This window comes from Alosa pseudoharengus, unplaced genomic scaffold, assembly GCF_046254945.1.
Source record: "Alosa pseudoharengus isolate Yale_2024_CS ecotype anadromous, Long Island Sound unplaced genomic scaffold, YU_APseudo_1.1 YU_APseudo_1.1_scf_10, whole genome shotgun sequence".
Lineage (NCBI taxonomy): Eukaryota > Metazoa > Chordata > Actinopteri > Clupeiformes > Clupeidae > Alosa > Alosa pseudoharengus.
The window spans coordinates 15,629,354-15,648,570 of NW_027468565.1; the positions used below are offsets into that span (position 1 = coordinate 15,629,354).

The following is a 19,217-nucleotide window of genomic DNA, read 5'->3' on the forward strand; positions in this document are numbered from 1 at the left end:
ATACAATGGATAAACCATAAATACAACTACCAGGTATTAAAGTCAGAAAATAGGGTCAAATAATCTGAGATACACTAAACGACCTTCACTGTGTGGAAGACCAAATGAAACAGTTCACATGTTTTTTTCTTTTGTGATTAAAAAATCATTTTCAGCAAACCCAAATACACTGTTAACACTGTGGAGAGAACAGACAGCCAATGAACGTGCTGCAGTTTGCTACGGTTAACAAAACAGGTGCAAGTACAGGTGACCTCTTTTCCAAGTGAGAATGCCCAACCCAGGACCATCTGCAGGTGAACTGAGGGAGACGATTTCCACGAAACACATCGTATTTTAGTCTCATCTACTTTCCAGAGAAAAGGTGAAGAAGGAAAAAAAGCAAGATATTTCATAGGGAACTGACAGACAACATACATCAATATTCCATTTTGTCCTGAAGAAATATTTCTAGCAAAGATAGAAACTGTATCTCCAGCTCAGCTGGCTTTTTGTTGTCTTCAAATGATTTAGTTCCCAGAAGACATTGATGTTGCAAGAATTTGTGATCCTTGTCTCTTGTATCCCATGCAGTGTGTGTGGGATGCCCCGGGTCCTCAATCAGGCCTCACTCGACTGATAGCTCACTTCCAGAGAGGACTTTTGTGCTTGTGTGGGAACTGCTGTTTCCGAAGTCAACACAGTTTCTTCAGGATATGTGTAGTCCTATGGTCCAAAAACATCACCCCGCCCCCCCCCCCCCCGCCCTCAAAAAAAAAAGAAAAAAAGGGAGAAGGAAGCCAAACATCAAAAGCAAGAGAGCTTCAACAAAAGAGAAAAAGAAAATGGTAGCCTTATGGAGTTCTGATGTCGTTGCAAAGAGCCGAGCCTATTCTCATCTGTCTAAGAGCACTTTCAATGCTCGCTCAATGTTCATGCGGTGGCCCACCCGCGTCACCCCCAGGTCTATCAGATCTTCCTTCTGTAGGTTGGGCAGGTGGCTGCCCTCGATGTCGTTCTCCATGAAGGCGTCCCGGTGCTCGCCCAGGTTCAGGCTCTCCAGCCAGTCGGCCACATCATGCTTGGTCCACATGACGACGGGCTTGGTGGCGAAGGGCTTGTTGGAGGGCGCCTGGATGAGCGTGAGCGGCGATGGCGAGCGACTGCGACCCGTGCCCAGGCTGAGCGGCGGCGTGGGCAGGCCGAACACGTCTGTCATGGTGGGCGAGGTGGCGGACGGCGGCAGGGACGAGGAGGTGCAGCCAAGGCCCGAGTCCGGCGGGGACATGATGGGGTTGGGGCCGTGGTGGTGGTGGTGGTGGTGCGGGAGTGCATGGTGCGGGTGGTGGTGGGAGGGGGGCAGGCTCGAGGGCGGGGTGGCAGTGGAGTTTGGAGGCACATTGGGGCCGGGCTGGGTGGAGAAAGTGACCGTGGTGTTCTGCTGTGTACCTGAGACAAGGGACAGACCGTCTGGATTCCTGCACGGGAGGAAGAGAGGAGAGACAGGGGTAAGAAAGACTTCAACTTAAAAACACATAAGACACATAAAGTTCCTATGGGGGATATGATCAAGTGACAAAGATTTGTAAAGATAGATTTAAATCCATTTAGCACAGATATTGTAATATGATACATGTTGTTTGTCTCTCTGTTACAAGTTTAAGAACAGATACAGTAGGTCCTGCGTGCCGCCACACGACATCTGCCTGTCCACAGAAAGGGAAGCTAAAGATAGATAATTCCACACCTCTAAAACAAACCCATCCCTCAAAACCTGCTTCTACCAGCATGACGCTTCTAACATCTTTCACCTTCTAATTCCTCACACAAAATAAGCAGAGAGAAAGAGAAACGGACGGAAAGAGAGAGGGGGATAAGGAGAGCATGGCAAGAAAAAAAGAGAGCAGTCTTTGCCAGAAGCTTCATTTTCCCTTTTTCGCCTAGGTGTGCAGACCTCAATGTGGAGCTGAGCTGCGCTATCGCACTACGGCACTGAGGGGAAAGGACCACTGCATGTCTGAGAACCACAGAACTCTTAACACTCTGTCTAAATCCTGAAATGCTCTTCATGGAGAGTGACTCGTCAAATTCCCTGAATAAATGTCTGAATTAAAACACACAAGCCTGCAGTGCAAACATTTGTGTCTGGTCATCTTGAACTAAACTGGCGTTGCCTGAGGTTTTTGGGGTCATTATCATGTTCCGTAAATAAACACCCAGCCATCCATAATAAATGAGACTGCAGCTTCACTGGGGTCTGTAGCTGGGACTGAGCAGGGCTGTCTTTACATGATGCATTTCAGTTCATAGACACTGTATGGTTCTGTATAAAAACAACTGTGCAGACAGAGAACATACGACTGCCTTTGGATTGTGACACGCCATGGCAGTGCCAGAAGATGCGGTCATGTGAGTAATGCAAGGTGTGATTCAGCCAAACATATCATCCGCCGAATCATCTGTGTTGTTCGGAGGGCAAATGCCTCTGAACTGTGCTGTAACACCCCCTCCCACACCCCTGCTGCAGAACACAATGGTTTTGTCCATGCTCATCAGACTGACGTAACTCATCTGCTCCTCAAGGCTCTTCTCATTATTAGGTTGCTAGGCAACCCCCTTTTTTCTTTCATGAGAAGAGCACACATACACACACACACACACACACACACACACACACTAAATCCAGGAGCCTACATGCAGCCCTGCGCCACGCTGTGCTGCACAGAGTGCTGAAGATGTACCTGCTTTCAAAGTGAGTCCTGGATCCCGTGGGAGAGTCTAACGCCTCCCCTGGCTTTGGCGTTTTGTCCTTGTTCATGTGCTGCAGGGCGGAGTTCAGCTCGCCCATGCCATGGTGGGGCTTGAGGTCGGACGCGTGGGGGCTCTTCAGGTCGCCGGGGTCGCCCCAGAGCTTTGAGGTTCGCTGTGTCGGTGTTTTGGGGGGCTCCGGGGGCGCGGGGTTGGAGGGTGGGGGCGGGATGGAGCTGGGCACCCTGAAAGGGCTCATGCTCTCCTCCTCTTTGTAAAGTGCATTTTTATTGAGGATGGGCTTGAGCTTTGGCTTGGACATGGCCTGGGGCCGGTCCACCAAGAAGGCCTGTCCATCTGCATAGACCGTGCATGTGTCCAGAGTCTCGCCTCCCTCCGACGACAGGGTGGAGATGCTGGACACGGTGGAGACCGTGCTGGTTGTCTCCAACTGGGGGTCCCCGCTGCTCCGACTGTCCACCTCGATGCCCGAATCGGTGATTGGCTCGTACGTGTCCATCGGTGGGAAACTGGGCGGGGTGCAATTGGTGAGCACCGCGGGCCTCTTGATCTCGGCGTTTCCTGCGGAGAGCTGTGAGTAAAAGGGGGTGAGCGAGGATCCTCTCGTGCCATTGGCCTTCTGCTTGAGCAGCTCGGCCAAAGCCGCCTGGTCCTCGGGGATGTCGAAACTGTTGGCAAACTCAAGTGGGGGAGGAAGAGGGTCAGTGAATGGAAACTCCTCATCGATGTCAACCGACGCCAGGGGAGGGGGAGGGATGCCGAAGGGCAGCTTGACCGGCTCGTCCACAGAGCTGATGGTGATGATGGTCTTCCCGTGGGGCGGGTTGGCAGAGAGAGATTTGGGCATGACAGGGTGGGTGGGGGCGGCCGGCTGGTTGGGATCGCGGAGCTCGCCGGGGGCACTGTCCGAGCTGACGCCCTCCTCGCGCTCCCCATCGGACAGGCTGTTACTGTCCTTCTTGGCACCATCTGTGGTGTGCACCATCAGGAGTCCGGCTGACTTCTGCTGCGACGTGTCCACGATGTCGATGAGCATGTTCTTCTTCTCCTCCGGCCTCTTCTCCTCCTTGCCGCCCAGATGGAGTCCGTCCTGCATGCTGTACGCATGCTTGGACTCGGTCTCGTACTTGGCCTCCGTCATCTGCCGGCGCAGGGCCGATCTCCCAGGCCGACCCATGGTGGCCGTGGCTGAGAAGCTCACCGCCACGTTCGACCGCAGCTTGGTGTCGATGAACAAGGGCTTGTTGAGGTCGGGCTTGGACAGGTCACTCTTGAGCGGGAGCGGCTGCGACTGCTCCCTCATGGCACGGTCGCGGGCAGCGAGCGCCAGGGCTAGCGGCGAGTTCGGGTCCAGGGGTTTCCCCGTGACCGGGTGCACGTAGTTGCCGCCGCCCACGTTGTAGGTCTTGTTGGCGGGCAGGCTGATGGGGCTGTGGTGGCCCGTGCGCGTGTTGAGCACCTCGCGCACCATGGTGGGCTCGGGGGTGTTGAAGTCCGTCACGTTGCCTCCGCCGGACCCGCCGCCCCGCGGTATGCTCAGGAGGGAGGTGGGCGGCGCCATGAGCCGCCGCAGGCGCTCGTCGCTGCTGAACATGCCCTCGTCGATGGACTTGGAGTGCCGCAGTCGCGGGGCCGGAGTTGGGGCGGGCGAGTCGTCGTCGGCCAAATCTGTGGAGCGGAAGGACGGGGAGTTCCTGTGGATCTCCAGCCGTTTCTCACGCCGGTGCACGATGGCAGTCGCGAACGGGTTGCTGGGGCCGAGGTCGTCGGGCCGCAGCTGGCCCGGGTGGTCCTGGACGCCCGTCTCGATCTCCATGCTGCTGCCCTGGCTGCTCTTGCCACTGCTGCTGGTGGACGGCTCCTTGATGATGATGGTGGGGATGGAGATGGTGCAGGTCTTCTCCGGGCTGTCCTCCACGTTGGGCTGCTTGACCAGCATGCCCTTCCTCCGCATCGGCTTGTTCGGTGCAAACAGGCTCGGGTGGTTCTTGCTCATGTCCGAGTAGGGGTTCTCAGGCACCAGCGCTCGCCTCATGTGGAGGCTCTGCTGAGCCGTGGGGCCCGAGTGGTTGAAGTCCCCTGTCTGGAAGTGCTCTGGACTGTCCCTATAGAATGGGCCCTGCTCCCTCCACACTGACCCCATGCCCGCGTCTCCTCTCTCGGGGGCCGTGCTGTTGGAGGCCGGGCCCTGGGTGAACCCGGCCCGGATGGTGCCGTAGACCCGGTTGGGGGTGGGAGGGTTGTTGCCATTGTTGTACGGAGGGGAAGGCGGGGAGATGGCTGGTGGAGGTGGAATGTCCTCCGATGTGTCCGGCATAGAAAGGCTTCTGGTAAATTTCAGCACTGGAGGCGTAAGAAACTGTTTCTCCTCTTCAGTCACACCTGTGAGCAACACAACAAAACAAAACAATTAGCATCAGCATGGAACACAAGAAAAGAAAACAAACACTTTAAAGCAAATGGGGAATCCACACTGTGTAATGGAATGGTGGTTCTTGCTTACTTGCATAGTTGCTTACCTATAGATGTCTGTCGCCTCATAGTTGCTCTCGGCACATCCAGGTAGCCTGCTCGGGGACTTCCAGGCACTGGAGGGGAGGCAACTGCCACATCCTGGCTATTGCACAAAGACTGGAGCCGACAAGATCAACACAAACACAAATGTCAGCACAGTCATGGCTTTTCTCATTTTTCCAAGAGAAATTCACTTTGAAAACATCAGTGTTTGCGTTCCCTTTGATATTTATATTTGGCTTACTCTTACTCTTACTCTTACTCTTTGGCTTACATTCATCTCAGGGGCCACAGCAAAGCATCTGCTGGTTGGCCTTGGTTTGACCGCAGCGACCCTTGTGTCAATCGTTGAATTATCCCACGGGGGCTTCTGAGTGGGTATTATTTCGTCCACCTTATCTGAAAAATAAAGGTTGCATTGCCTAATCTGAATAACAGACCGATTTGTTACCATTTTACCATTTTAAATCTTGCAAGCCAATGACCTTTCAAAGGATCCTTTGAAAAATAAGTCAAAATCGAGCAAGGGAGGGGAACAGAGATAATGACATTGACACTGGTCAAGGTCAAAGCCGTGCAAGCACTTTTTCTGACTGTATCAGAAGATGCCTCAGCTAGATTCTCAGCCACCACTGCACAACATGCTAGCGTTGCTTTAAGAAAGCTTCCCATGCATTGGGACGATTACTTAGTGTGACTTGAAATACAATCCTCTTCTTCAGACCCTCAATATTAGAAGGCTGACCATCTACACAGAAATGGAGGAGAAGGAAGTTCAGTGCCTGACATTGACATCTGTCCAACAAGACATCCAGTCCAACTGCATACAGTGCACAACTACTAGTCCTGACAACTTTCAAAACTGGTTCTGATATGCCATTGGATTTGGGTGGAGATCAGATGACTGTCAGATTCTGTCAAAATGCAACTGATAAATGTCTGTGTCAACTAAGAGTGTACGATGGGTCTACTAACTCCATTAGCAAGTTTTATTGTACATAGAGTCAGGATTACTTAAATGAGTCACATGTATCACTCTAAATTAAAAGCATCTGCAATAATACACAAGACAACACAACCCAGTACTATGTGTGCTGCACGTCGTCTAGGTTCAGAGAAAGTCTTGAGTCCATTGTAGAAAAAGATGAGAAAACAAATGAGCCTTCTTCAAGGTCTGATGCCTTGATAGATTCAAGTTTTTGTGTGAGAAGCTGTGGCTACTCACTGCAAATATGACATTACATTTTTTTGCAGGTGGATTGTTGCTATATTAAACAGTATTGCCATGGTAACGTCTTATTTCTCAGTCATTCAAAGCAGTGGAGGGCACTCGTATCATAATAGATAGAAAGTTTTCCATCTCTGACAGGAAATAATCTCTTTCTAATGTATATCCCAAGGCACAAGACCAATTGCCCTCTCAGTCCTGAATAATGAACAGCAATTAACTCTCTAAGAATCAAATGTGAATATTTCTTAATAGTAAAATATAAAAATGAACCCTGGCAGACATTTTCTTTTCAAAAGTTACATAATCCCTATTTCAAATGGGGGCATAGCTCACTAGAAATAAGGCATGTGAATGGTAGCCCAGTCTTAAAAACTCTGTGAAATGTGCAATTGTTTAAAGTAGAGAGGGGAAGACTTGGTGTAAGGTGAACTAGATGTTCTACTGGCAATGCACATATTACTGTCCCTGATCTGTGTGAGCGAGTTCAAGAGTGCCATAGTCAAGGTTCCAAACTATGCAAATAACTAAATGGCATGAGTAGGGGCTGAATGTTCAAGCTGAGTGCCAGAGTAGGAATGCACATGTAAGGTACAGTGTGCCCTTTGCTCAGACATATGTGAGGAATCATAAAGGCGATGTTAATGAGGCCGGGGAATTCATGGAATGTGAGGAATAGGGAGATACCATCCTCATTAAATCACCAACAGCACTAAGGGAACAGCACTGATGACTGGTGAGGAGGACTTATACAAGTTGATGTAGCTCTACATAAAGTATTAACCTCAGCTAAGCTACATCTGCTATATTTAGCGCTTTATTCACCGTGTTTGTTTGACACTTCTAGATGTCTTCATTTTGCTGAGGAGGCAGTACTGGCAATAGGTGGAAGGCATTCGTCCATTTACGGCAGTATACAGAGTATTTGCATATCGCACTTATGTTAACATTTCAACATGTGGGTGAATATTTAGCGAAAAAGGAAAAAAACATGGATAGTGGTTCAGAGAAGCCGATGATATCCTTAGAATGTGCCAGTGGGGCTCAATGGGCATGAGATGAGTAAAGCAGCAAGGGAACCTCATGAAGTACTGCCTCACCATGTCAGAACACATAGACCTGTGAGGACACAGTGCTGATCACTATACTGACTTAGAGGAACTCAGAGAACATATTCATATGTGGATTATATGCTGAGCTTGAATTTTAAATGAAACCAGATCCATCATTCAGTATTACCCATATAGCCATAATATAGAGTGTGACTGTTAAATTATTATTTATAGTTTACGGTATGAAACATGCCTATCAAACTTACCACCCCTCTTTTTCCTCAAAGTGGCTTGAACATAAGAGAACATTTACATTTGAAATGATTACAGACAAAAATGCAGTTTATACATTTAAAAAAAATATGAAGGTAATTCCCATATTTAGTATTATTGCTACTCAAAATTGATACCTAATGGAATCGCCTCTATGTTATCCCCCAAAGACTTATAGGATTTTAAACTACTAGCCTAAATGTTTCCTCATCAGAAATCTTGGACATGTGTGCCAATTGTGTTAAAAGCACATAAATGGAATCGATTTCTCCAATGAATGAATAATTGTAGATTATGTGTAGATTAGATTTATGGACAACCATACTGAAACAAGGTTCTCTTAAAGCAATCCATTAACAACCACGATAGCTGCTTCTACAAATGAATGTGTTTTATGACCAGTGGCTGGGCCTAATAAAAGGCCAATCTGTTCCACGGCCTGGTCTCTCATTAGTTTTACCTATTTAAATGTCAGGGTGATGGGTGCTGAGAAAGGGCCGTACAACCCAAAGGTCATCTCAGATAGAATGTCACCACTGCTGAGAGATGAGCAGCCCTGTTTAACGGCTATACTGTAGTGTGCATTTAAAAAAAATTAAATGTGAGTTTGTAAGTCTGTTTCTTTGTAAGTCCTAGACTATAATGATGATATAATTATGTTAGAATAAAACAGCAGGTATATGTATTGTAAAGGGTTGTAATATACTGCACCTTCAGCTAAGGAAAAATTAATGTGAACAATGACTATGTGATAACAGACATATAGCAAAGCAAACATACATGAGTCATGACAATGGCCAAAGCTGCAAAATACACACACAAAGAGACAGACAGGAATAATATACATAATGACTTACCACCTTGTTCAACTATTGAGGCACATGGGGGATAGAAAAGAAAGCCATTACAAGGTGTTGTTGATGAGTATAAAGTAGCCATTTCTAATGCTGTCATAATTAATAAAACTTGCCATAGCCTTTTCCTAAAATAAGTGGGACATGAGATATTTGATCATGTTGGCCTATGATCTGGGACAATTTCATATGCTAATGACCAATGCCATGATTTTCATGTACATATAACAGTTCTATTATGCGTTCATGCTATGGTCACCAAGTTAGTATTACATAGGAGATACCAAGTGTAATGTTTTTGACAGAGCCGCAAAGCTACCTCCCTGGAATCATAAGCCAAATTTAAACACTCAAGGACAAGGAATGTTAGGAGGAACAGCAGTATGGGCCCCACTAAGCCCATATTTGGGTTAATGTATGCTTAGGAGTGACCCAAACCTGCTGTTTCCCCAACACACCCAGTCAAGTGGGCATGTGAGCAGTGACCAGTGCCCCAGGTCCCAGCAGGTGTGTGGGCATGCTCTCCGACTGCTTACCCATGTCTTCCAGCTCAGAGGTCATGGACTTAGACCGCATGGAGAGCGCCGTGGAGGGAGCCCTCCTGGGAGGTGGGGGCACTAGAGAGTAGGATCACAGAGATAGCAAGAGAGAGAGAGCGGGTGAGAGAGAGGGAGGGCGAGAGAGAGAGAGACAGAGAGAGAGAGAGAGAGAGAGAGAGAGAGAGAGAGAGAGAGAGAGAGAGAGAGAGAGAGGGAGAGAGAGGGGGAGGAAGAGAGAGAGGGAGGGAGAGAGAGAGAGAGAGAGAGAGAGAGAAAGAGATGGGACTGCCCATGAACCAGCTTTTCTCTCAAAATAAGGCCAAACAACACAATGGCTGCATGGCTAGATTTAGGTTGCAGCGGTACCAAATGTTGTGGTATATTGTGGTATAAAAATCCACAGCTATCATACTGTGTACATTTGCTTACTACCAAGTACCGTTGCAACCCTACAACCCTACATCCCATGCAGTTATTTCAGTTTGCCAAAAAGGAACCTTTGGATGTTCTGTTCTTCCATGTTTGACAAACTGAGTGTAGGGTAAAAGATGTCTGCGTAGATTAGTCAGAGTTGTTAGTGGCATATTAGTACTGTTAGTGTCAGCATGAACAAGCTGCAGTGAGACAGTTCTGAATTAAGTGTGTTGTTAATATGTGATGTGGCATGTTTGATTCATCACCTGTCTTTACAGGCATTTCTCATCTTACCTTTCAGTGGATGCAGAATCCAGACAGCATAGAGGCAAGATTAAAAGCACGACAACCAGAACATGGAGTAATTTTGCTTTGTACCTTTTTTCCTCGCCGTGTCATCTGGGTCCAGATTCCTGCTGACCGTCACCACTTTGATGACCAGGTGGTTGGTGCCGTGCCGAATCATGTTCACCACCTGCTTGTGGCCCACTTTGACCACATTCTCCTGGTTCACCTGCGCCGCACACACAAGAAGACCAGAGAGAACAGAGTCACGCTCTGCTCACGCAACGCCTCATCACAACGGACATGACAGGAGCTTGGACAAAGAAGCCGCATGACGCTGGCCGCCGGGCCAGAGCTCCCCTCATGGGCAGGAGATGAGAGGGGCGACCCCACTATTGTTCTACTCGGTGCTTCCCAGTCATCTCAAGCCCATTCAGTACCACCAGAGTGGTTTTAAGGAAGTCATTTATGGATCTGCAATCACAGAAATGGACAATTCTGCACTAGGCACTATTGGTGTTTTCCCCCACTTGCAAAAGGCTATTACCCATTCCGCAATTACCTAAAATGCACGGAGGAAGCTGGCTCCTGCTACTGACAGATTCTCGGTATTATCGTTATACTCTGTAAGAAGAGGGATGTACTGTACAGATTGGAGATCTAGATCTAGCCCTCTACCATCCTTATGGAATAGCAGTCACACTGGGAGAGGTCTTAGAGGAGAGAGATACTGTACATCTATTAGTGTCACTCATGATACTCTTCCGCACTGTTAAATCATATCATTAGATCATGTCATAACATTTGCAGTCTGACAACCACATCTAGTCACTGCCACCAAAGACGACCGCATAACAAAGAACTGGATGTTTGAGCAAACATTGTACTACTGGTACATATTGGTCACTCAACTCCAAAAGGCATTCACTAGCCATTGTCAAAAGTGGGATACGGAAATCCAGTAAACCTACATGCAATTCTGGTTCACTTGTGGTGATAACAGAGAGGAAATGTGAAGGGAGCGAGGAGCAGGAAAAGAAGCAGAGTGAAGCTTCTATCTGTAGGATTCCATGAGTAATCACAGGTATCCTTGGAAACCACGTACCTAAAAGATGTATCCAGGCGATTTCAACATTCTTGTGTGAGTGAAGAAGTGAGACAATGCTCAGAAGGTTTACTCTGCTCTAACTATACTTAAATCTACAGTCATGACAAACTATTTCAAAGATGACTGCAGATAAGATCAGGCTCGGCACACAAGTACTGGTTTACATGAATGCACACACAGTACTTTATATAACAAACAGCAGGCTTTCATAAAGAATCATATCTGTAGTTAATGTCAAAGTGTTGGTCCTTGAATCACTATGATTAGAAGTCATATTCTTTTATTTTCTCCTTTAGTATTAAAACGCATAGCATCAGCAGTGAGCTCCATCCTCAGAGTGTCACAGACCAGTAATGAGATTTGCTTTCATTTGGGAAGAGCGGTGAGCAGATGCTGATACGCGTGTGAGGAAGCAACATAGACACGTTTCACTGATGCGGGCTTATCGGCCACTAATCTCACTAGGCCACTGGACCCCACTGCCACTGCGGACACTGGGGGACCTCCATGCCAGCACAGCCACACTCGACCCAGATGAACCACTGAAAATTGACTTACTGTAGCAACATTAGGATATTGAATTTAATGATTGGATGCATTGTGTTACTAATCTTCCTTATTAATTTAAGTCCATTAAGACTAATGGCCTTTTATGCTGAGCAGACCACATGGTGAATTAAAATGTTAAATGCTAACAAGCTACATGTTTAAACTGATCAGATCAGTCAGATGTGTTCTGGTTATTTTTGGTCACAAACACCCTGTGAGCAAGCCAGAGCATTTCCCAGTGCATTTTCCCTCTGTCCCATCTTTAGAAAGTAGCTTGTCAATGTTGCTTGTGTGTGAAAGTCAGCAAAAGCTTTCATATTTCATGAAATTTTGAGTCACTTCTGGTCACTTCCAGCAGAATAAAGATGTGCATTGCAGCAAGCAGAAGCAAACACACACACACACACACACACACACACACACACACACACACACACACACACACACACACACACACACACACACACACACACACACCATTATGTAACAGTGTCTCTCCATTTTAAGCCTTATTGTTACATAATGCCACTCAGTGAACTGGGAGACCCCTCCAGGTACCCCTGACAGAAGAAGCAGAAGTGATTCACTTAGGCCAATAGGATGGCAACAATATGACTGCGACTGAGAACACACACACACACACACACACACACACACACACACACACACACACACACACACACACACAGACACACTCACACAACACATGTGCACACACACACATACACACAAAATTCACTTTGGTCTATAAAATTACTGCAAGACAAGCAGATAAAAATCAGACTTCACGAACAGATCCAACCAATAGCACATCGCCAGACTTGTTTAAAAAAGCTAACAGCTAAAAACACTATGAGGATACACTCAGATAGAAGGGAGATCATGTAAGAAGCCAAGAGCTTGTCCACGGCTTCATGCTGGCTTACGTTTTAGTATGTCCCATTAGCCAAAGAACAACTGGAGCAATCCATTCAGATTTATGTAATAGTACACAGTGCAGGAAGGAGTACCTGCAACTCTGAGAGTGAGTCACCGTGAGCAATCAAATCACTTTTTGGAGTCTTATGAAAACAAAGATGCTCCATGTAAATATTATAACTACAGAGCTACAACTTTATCTCAACAAATAGTTCTTCGGGATTTATCAGCATGTTGCTGTTTTCAATCTTTAAAAAAAAAACAAAAAAAACAAATCCCATTAATTTCACTTTGCCTAAGTCTATTCAGCCTATATTACACTGCATTTCACACAAAGTATTGTTTTTTTTGTATCTGTCTTTGTTGGTTACTCATGTAAGATACTGGATATCTGCCAAGACAAAAATATCAAAAATGCTTTAAATACACTTCTAGCAATTTCAGAAAAATAAAAAATAATTGTTTTCTTGAAGCTAGCCTCCCTGAGCTGAGCTGAGCTGAGATATGACTATGAAATCAGCCAGGGCTCTGTGTACATCAGCCTCACAGAGAAGGTTAACGGAGGTCAATTTCATGGTCCCTCTGAAACCATATCATCCAAATGGAATCACTTCTCTCCCCTCTCCATGGAGGACTGAACTCTTTTGTCTTGGTGGAGGGCTAATTATAAAAGAGAACAGAGAATGTGTTCGGCGAGAGATTACACACAACCTCTCTCCACTCCACGGGCCTTTTTTCTCTTCCAAGTGGCCTGCATTAGTCTGTCCTCAAAGCAGCCTTATCTGCATGAGCTCAACCTCCAGTTCCGCTCCCAGATGGTGAGGTCCTTGGGTGAAGAATAAGATCCACCATATGAGGTGGTATGGGGGCTACGATGGAGGCCTATTACGGCATAAATTCACCCCACAAGTAATTGCTTTGCCCAAGTGAATCAGTGGGAATAAAAGCAGTTTTTCATGCACAGCCATGCTTAACAGGGTTTCACAATGGAACTACGTAGTTTAGGGTGGGGTGATGCATTTATAAAAAATACCTGAATTGTACAACATCTTTTACATAGTTTTGTAAGGGCATGCAACCAATCTTACTAACAGAGGTAAATATGATTTCTTAAATCAACATGCAATGTACATCTTCTTTGGCACTATGAGAACTGAGTTTGATTTTATACAGAGGTGATCACTTTGCTCTCGCAATAATTACACCTGCATCCTGACTTAAGATCTTCACAGTTTGCATGTGTGTGTGCATGTTATAGAAGGCAGTGTATGTTTACACTGAAGCCCACTGCTATACACTTGGACATTTTTGAAAATGTCCAACAGCTCAGCTGTCTCTTTTTCATCAGAGCACACCAACACAATGGGTTGGTGGTTGCTAGGTGACCAATGCTCCATGTTAGCACACAGAGAGCGAAAGAGAGGGGTCAAGAGAGCTAAAACAGCTCAACTTGTTTTGGGTGTGAATACCAAAAGCTTACAGTCCGACAAGAACTTACAATAATAACTGATGTGAAACAAACAAGTACAAGGCATGCAACCTGAAACGACTAAAAAGAGGACTAAAACCATCATTCATCAATCATCGAATGATTAAGCATGGCTAAAATGGCAAAAAGTTCAACAATATTCATATTGCTTTTGTAGTACTGGCATCCAGTGTACATTTCACAGGTGCTGCTAGGTAAGCATTACTGGAATACAGATGCAGCTGTTACAAGAGAACCACAGCATCATAACTTTCAACAAACTACAACATTCAACATACCACACACAACATACACAAGAAGATGAAGAAAATGACCCATGCTCAAATAAAGGTTGCACACAACATTATTAATATATATACCGGTAGGCATCTGAGATGATTATCTAGAGATGTCCCTTATGTGCAAGTGAATGTAAGTTACATGGTTTAAAAAGTGTCCACTGAGATGGGAAAGCTCACCTAACTGGGTTAACTAAGCAGTTCCAACAATGAGAGTATGTATGACGTGCATTAAAACATGAAATGTGAAAGAACACCACTGAATGGTGGTGCAATACTGACCACAATGGTCATTTAACTACAGTACCTATAGCAAAGTCCTTTTAGGCAAGTCCCTCCACTCGGTGGCCATATTGCAACGCATTTTGGGCACTTATCGGGCATCTAGTTTGGGCAGAACTGTGCATGCGCAAGGCTTCACGACACCAACCTTGCTCCAGTGGCGAGATCACAACACATGATTGCCAAGATGTTCAGTATTCACAACACACCACATGATTGGGACAATGTATTCACATGTCGACTTTTTTGCCACGGAAGGGGTGGGATATGTGTAGACAACCGCCATATTGGCATTACAAAATTGTTCAGAATTCAAATGGCTCCTGAAAGTACAGGACATTTTGTAACCCAGTCTTACAGCACTTATAATATCCAGTCACAATGTACTTTGAGTCAAAGGCTGTGACGTTGGTCCTTAAGGATGCATAACAGAGTTCGGTAAACTTCTGTCCAAATCTGACCTGATGCCACTGAATTTAGAAGCGTTATTTTAAGCCTGCTTGGATGACTCATAGCAGTGGAATGACATCATTTAGCAGGTTTAGTCTCTTCTGACTCAGTAGTGCTTAAAAAACAACACACACATAAAGCAGCTCTAACATTGTTGTTATTGATATTGTGTGCCTGCATGGCCCATCTACCCTAACTAACTAAATGGCACTTTACTTCAGTACAGGCCAAGCATTCAGAGGATAAACAACATGGCACTGTCTGCCCCTACCTGCATGTGCCATCATGCTCCCCAGGGGAAACTCTACGCCATGACACTGACTACATCTCCCACAAATGAGCACAAATACTACATTCCAATCATTTCATTTTTCATTTCTAATGATCAAATAAGCAGAACAAAGAGCATAGCCACTTGCTATATCTCCTGCAACATGCCATCTCATGCTACAACAGCAACTGAAGGGTGGCCTGCATAGATTAGACACACAGTATCAAGACTGGTATAAAATGGCCGGTACAAAATCATTACGGCGCTTGCATTGAAGGGACGTTGGTGAGAACCTTGTATGTCCTTGTCAGTAATAGGACATTTCCATCAGGATTTCATGAGATTTTTGGGGTGAGGGCAGACCGGAGGGCTATTTTTCTCATCTCAGCCACACAGTATGTTAGTGCCCAGTGCAGGGCAGGCCCTCCAAAGGGTGCGCCCCAAGTAGGTTGCATCGCTCATGGAACAGGTTTTGTGACAGGTTGTGGGGTGGTGTGGTTATTAGGCCATGAGGAACCTCCTGGGCATTTCAAGAAGCTTGCTGCCCCCTCTACACATAACAAAGCCCTCACCACCATTAAAGGGAACAAAGCTGAAGACTTGTAGGGACAGTAGAGCGTAATTCAAATAATAAAATATCATATCAACAACAAGGCTGAGCAACCTGACCTCCCGCATTCAACCATTCCAGACTTGTAGCATTATTAAGGGGTGTTCACACCGAGAATGATAAATATGATGGTAACAACAAAAAATTATCGATCAAGCTAATGTCCACACATAAACTACGATAATGATATGAAGAACGATACCATTGGGGATCACTTTTTTGAGAGCGATTTGGAGAACAATAAAAAGCTGACGGCCAATCAGAATCCATCACATTTTAGACATTACATTCATCTTCACAAGGAGAGATGTTCCTTATCGTTTGTCAGTGTGGACTTTCATATCGTTATCGTATAGTTATAATTATAGTTAGTAGTTATAGTTATAGTTATTGTTTCTGGTGTGAATGACCCTTTAGGTACCGTAAACATGTGTGTCCCGCACCTTCTCCATGATGTCTGGGCAGAGTGGACAGTGTTCACTCCAGTCCTACCATTCAGAGCTTGCTATATCATGAGAGGATGAATTGTATCCCTGTTAGCTTGAGAACTGTGAAGAAGGATTTTTAGGCCAACTCTGTGTAATGTTTTACCAATGCACAGAAGTGGGGTGATGATGAAACTGAAGATCTACCGCTCTATTACTATCGTAAGCAAACTGCCTCATAAGATTTTTTGTCTTTGAAATATGAAGGCAAACTACTGTACAGTAAGTACTGCCTACATCAATATACAGTAGAATAGCTGACGTCAGCTACCTGTGTTTCTCTATTATACTCAGACAAGGTAGATATGCAAAAAGCCAGAGCAGTCTTAGAACGGGAAGGGTCAGAAGTGGCACGAGCAAAGAATGAGAAAAGAGCTGGGGGAGTTGGAGGGGAGGATAATGCAGAAAAGGAAGGAACAGACATAGAGGACTATAATGAGAGAAAGTAAGTATGCGTATAGACAGCACAGCAGGAAATACAGAACAAAAAACAAAACAAAACAAAAAAAAACGTTGACATAAAAATCAGATGAGAAGGCAGAGACACAAATACAGTACTGGATGCCCACACACAGTTGGTGGTGGGAGGAGATGTATTTTCAGTATGCCCAGTGCTTACTTCACTTCCTCTCTGTTCGACTACTAACGCTGTTCAGACCAGGACGACTTAAATGAAAGAAACAAGCCTTTAAACTGAGGGGCGACGCAGGGTCAAAAGCAACCAACTAACGGGGCCTGAGTTAAAAAGAAAAAAACATACAAATGTGCAAATTCAATTTCATATATCGATACAAAAAGATGGCCATCAGTCTGAAGTCTAATAGTTACATAATGTTTGGTGCATTAAAGCATGCAATGGTTATGTCTTCATGACAACTTTACAGAATTGGGTTTTATAATCAGAGCACAAATAGCAGTTCCTTGTGCTATTTTAAATACACTTAAAACGAATGGAATATATACTTTAACAAAAGGTCACTATCAAATTTCCTTCTCTGTTTACATTGCATTTGGGCTGAAGCCCAGCTTTCCTGGCAGAATGTTGGGGGAGGTAGATCTCAAAACATCAATCACTCTAGAAAGCCTTAGTGAAACAGCGCGACTCCCCACTGGAAACTAACAGCAGAGGCCCAATCACTCTCCCTTGGGTCCCTGCCCCGTCAATAACATTGACTGAACAATAAAGCCCTGATTACTGCTTGCAAGTAAAAGCACAAAAATATGTGCCTACCTTTGAGTGTGAAGCCAAATGACTAATCATAGCCAGTACTGTATATCACCTCTGGGCTAAAGTAGGCTATACGGTTATGGTTATGGGATTTGGCAGACGTTTTTGTCCAAAGTGACATACAAATACAAAACAATATAATACTTAAATTTAACAGGGAACAATTTTAAGATGACTCCTTTACTGGCCCCTTCTAACAAAAGTTATGACATTCAGCCCACTAAACTTATTGGTTAGAGGAAGTAACAAAGCATATAATAGCTTACTGTGTGCTACACACTAACTTACGTTATATACTGTCAGAGGAAACACAATGAGATTGCTTTGTGCAATCTCTGACAAGGGCCATTGGGTCCATATATAGTTTTCATGTTCAAAGAATATAAGCAGCATCAACATTAGGAAACATGAAAACACAACAACAGTGGAGGTGATGCCAGAGAAACCGAGTCAAAACTGAAAAGAAAAGCATTTCATCACTACTACCACATGCCAAGCCTTTGCTGTATATCTATGAAACATATGCAGACAATGATCATTCTCTTCTCTGAAAACCTTCTTTTCAACCAACCTAACAAGGTACACTAATCTGGCCATTCTTTATCCGTCCGAGTCTCATTACTTTGTCATAATTCAACCCTGGCTTTGCTGTTGGCCGCCTATGAAAACTTGCAGACTCTTCAATTATCACACGCAGCAAATAATTCATGAGGGGTTTGCATGCCGCATGGATAAAGAGGCTACCCTCGTCCCACAGCTGCCTCGCCTCCTCCCACCTGTTCACTGCTGCCGAGATGCAAGAGTGGATTGCGGACATGAAGCTTTTATGCAACATGGGTACATTCCACATGCAAAATGTATTTGTTTTGCTGATGTGGAGCCTCGGTGCTAGACACGGGCTGGCTTGGCTAGCTGTTCATAGTCATCCCCCCATTCAGCCCTCCAGTGTGTATCAAAGGGCTGTTTGAATTGGAGCATCAAGGCTTTTACGTTTTTCCTTCTTGCCTTTCAAACAAAAAGATTCACAGTATTCACAGCAATCCAAAGAGCTCAACTTGTGCAAGATCTACTCATATGTTTTCACTCTTGTTACATAAGTTCTATACAGTCAGGTATGGTTTTCTTGCTGTGCCGATAAAATAAGTTGACTTTAGAGTAGGTACAAGATAGAAAGAATGAAAGAACGAACAAAAGAAAGATAGAAAGAAAAAAGGAAAGACAAATATACATTGGTACAAATAATATACAATTTTACACATAGTCCACATACACTATTACTTACTGTGAGTGGACAAATGTCAACTCCCATAGTCAGAGACACCCAAGAGACACAATCAAAGCCCAAACCAAAGCAACAGCTTTTAAAGACACACTGTCTACAGATGAAGCAAGCAAGTTATGAAGAGACCCTCAGTGCACACAGAGAGGAAGCCAACATTAGCCCTCAGGGGGACCAAAGAGCATTGTCATTTGATTCTATCTTGAGAAGAATAACATCCCAAATGATTCTCAGTAAGCATGAGGAAACACCGGCCATGCTCCTTTCTTCCACCTCTCAGACTAAAACATCACAACGTAAGAAATGTACTCATCAGCGAAATTTACTCATCATCAACATCATCAACACTAAGATGCCATTTCC

General features: G+C 45.2%; 1 protein-coding gene across 1 annotated transcript in view; it reads right to left on the reverse strand.

Annotated features, from left to right (window-relative positions):
• Positions 1 to 780: 780 nt before the first annotated feature.
• Positions 781 to 19,217, reverse strand: part of shank2b (SH3 and multiple ankyrin repeat domains 2b) — a 70,380-nt gene continuing 51,943 nt past the window's right edge. Inside the window, exons 16-21 of the mRNA XM_076265420.1 lie at positions 10,001 to 10,136; positions 9,206 to 9,286; positions 5,537 to 5,661; positions 5,268 to 5,379; positions 2,721 to 5,130; positions 781 to 1,457 (exon numbers count right to left, since the gene is read on the reverse strand). Of these exons, the coding sequence (XP_076121535.1) occupies positions 875 to 1,457; positions 2,721 to 5,130; positions 5,268 to 5,379; positions 5,537 to 5,661; positions 9,206 to 9,286; positions 10,001 to 10,136 (3,447 nt within the window). The 3' untranslated portion in view covers positions 781 to 874. The remainder of the gene's footprint in view (positions 1,458 to 2,720; positions 5,131 to 5,267; positions 5,380 to 5,536; positions 5,662 to 9,205; positions 9,287 to 10,000; positions 10,137 to 19,217) is intronic.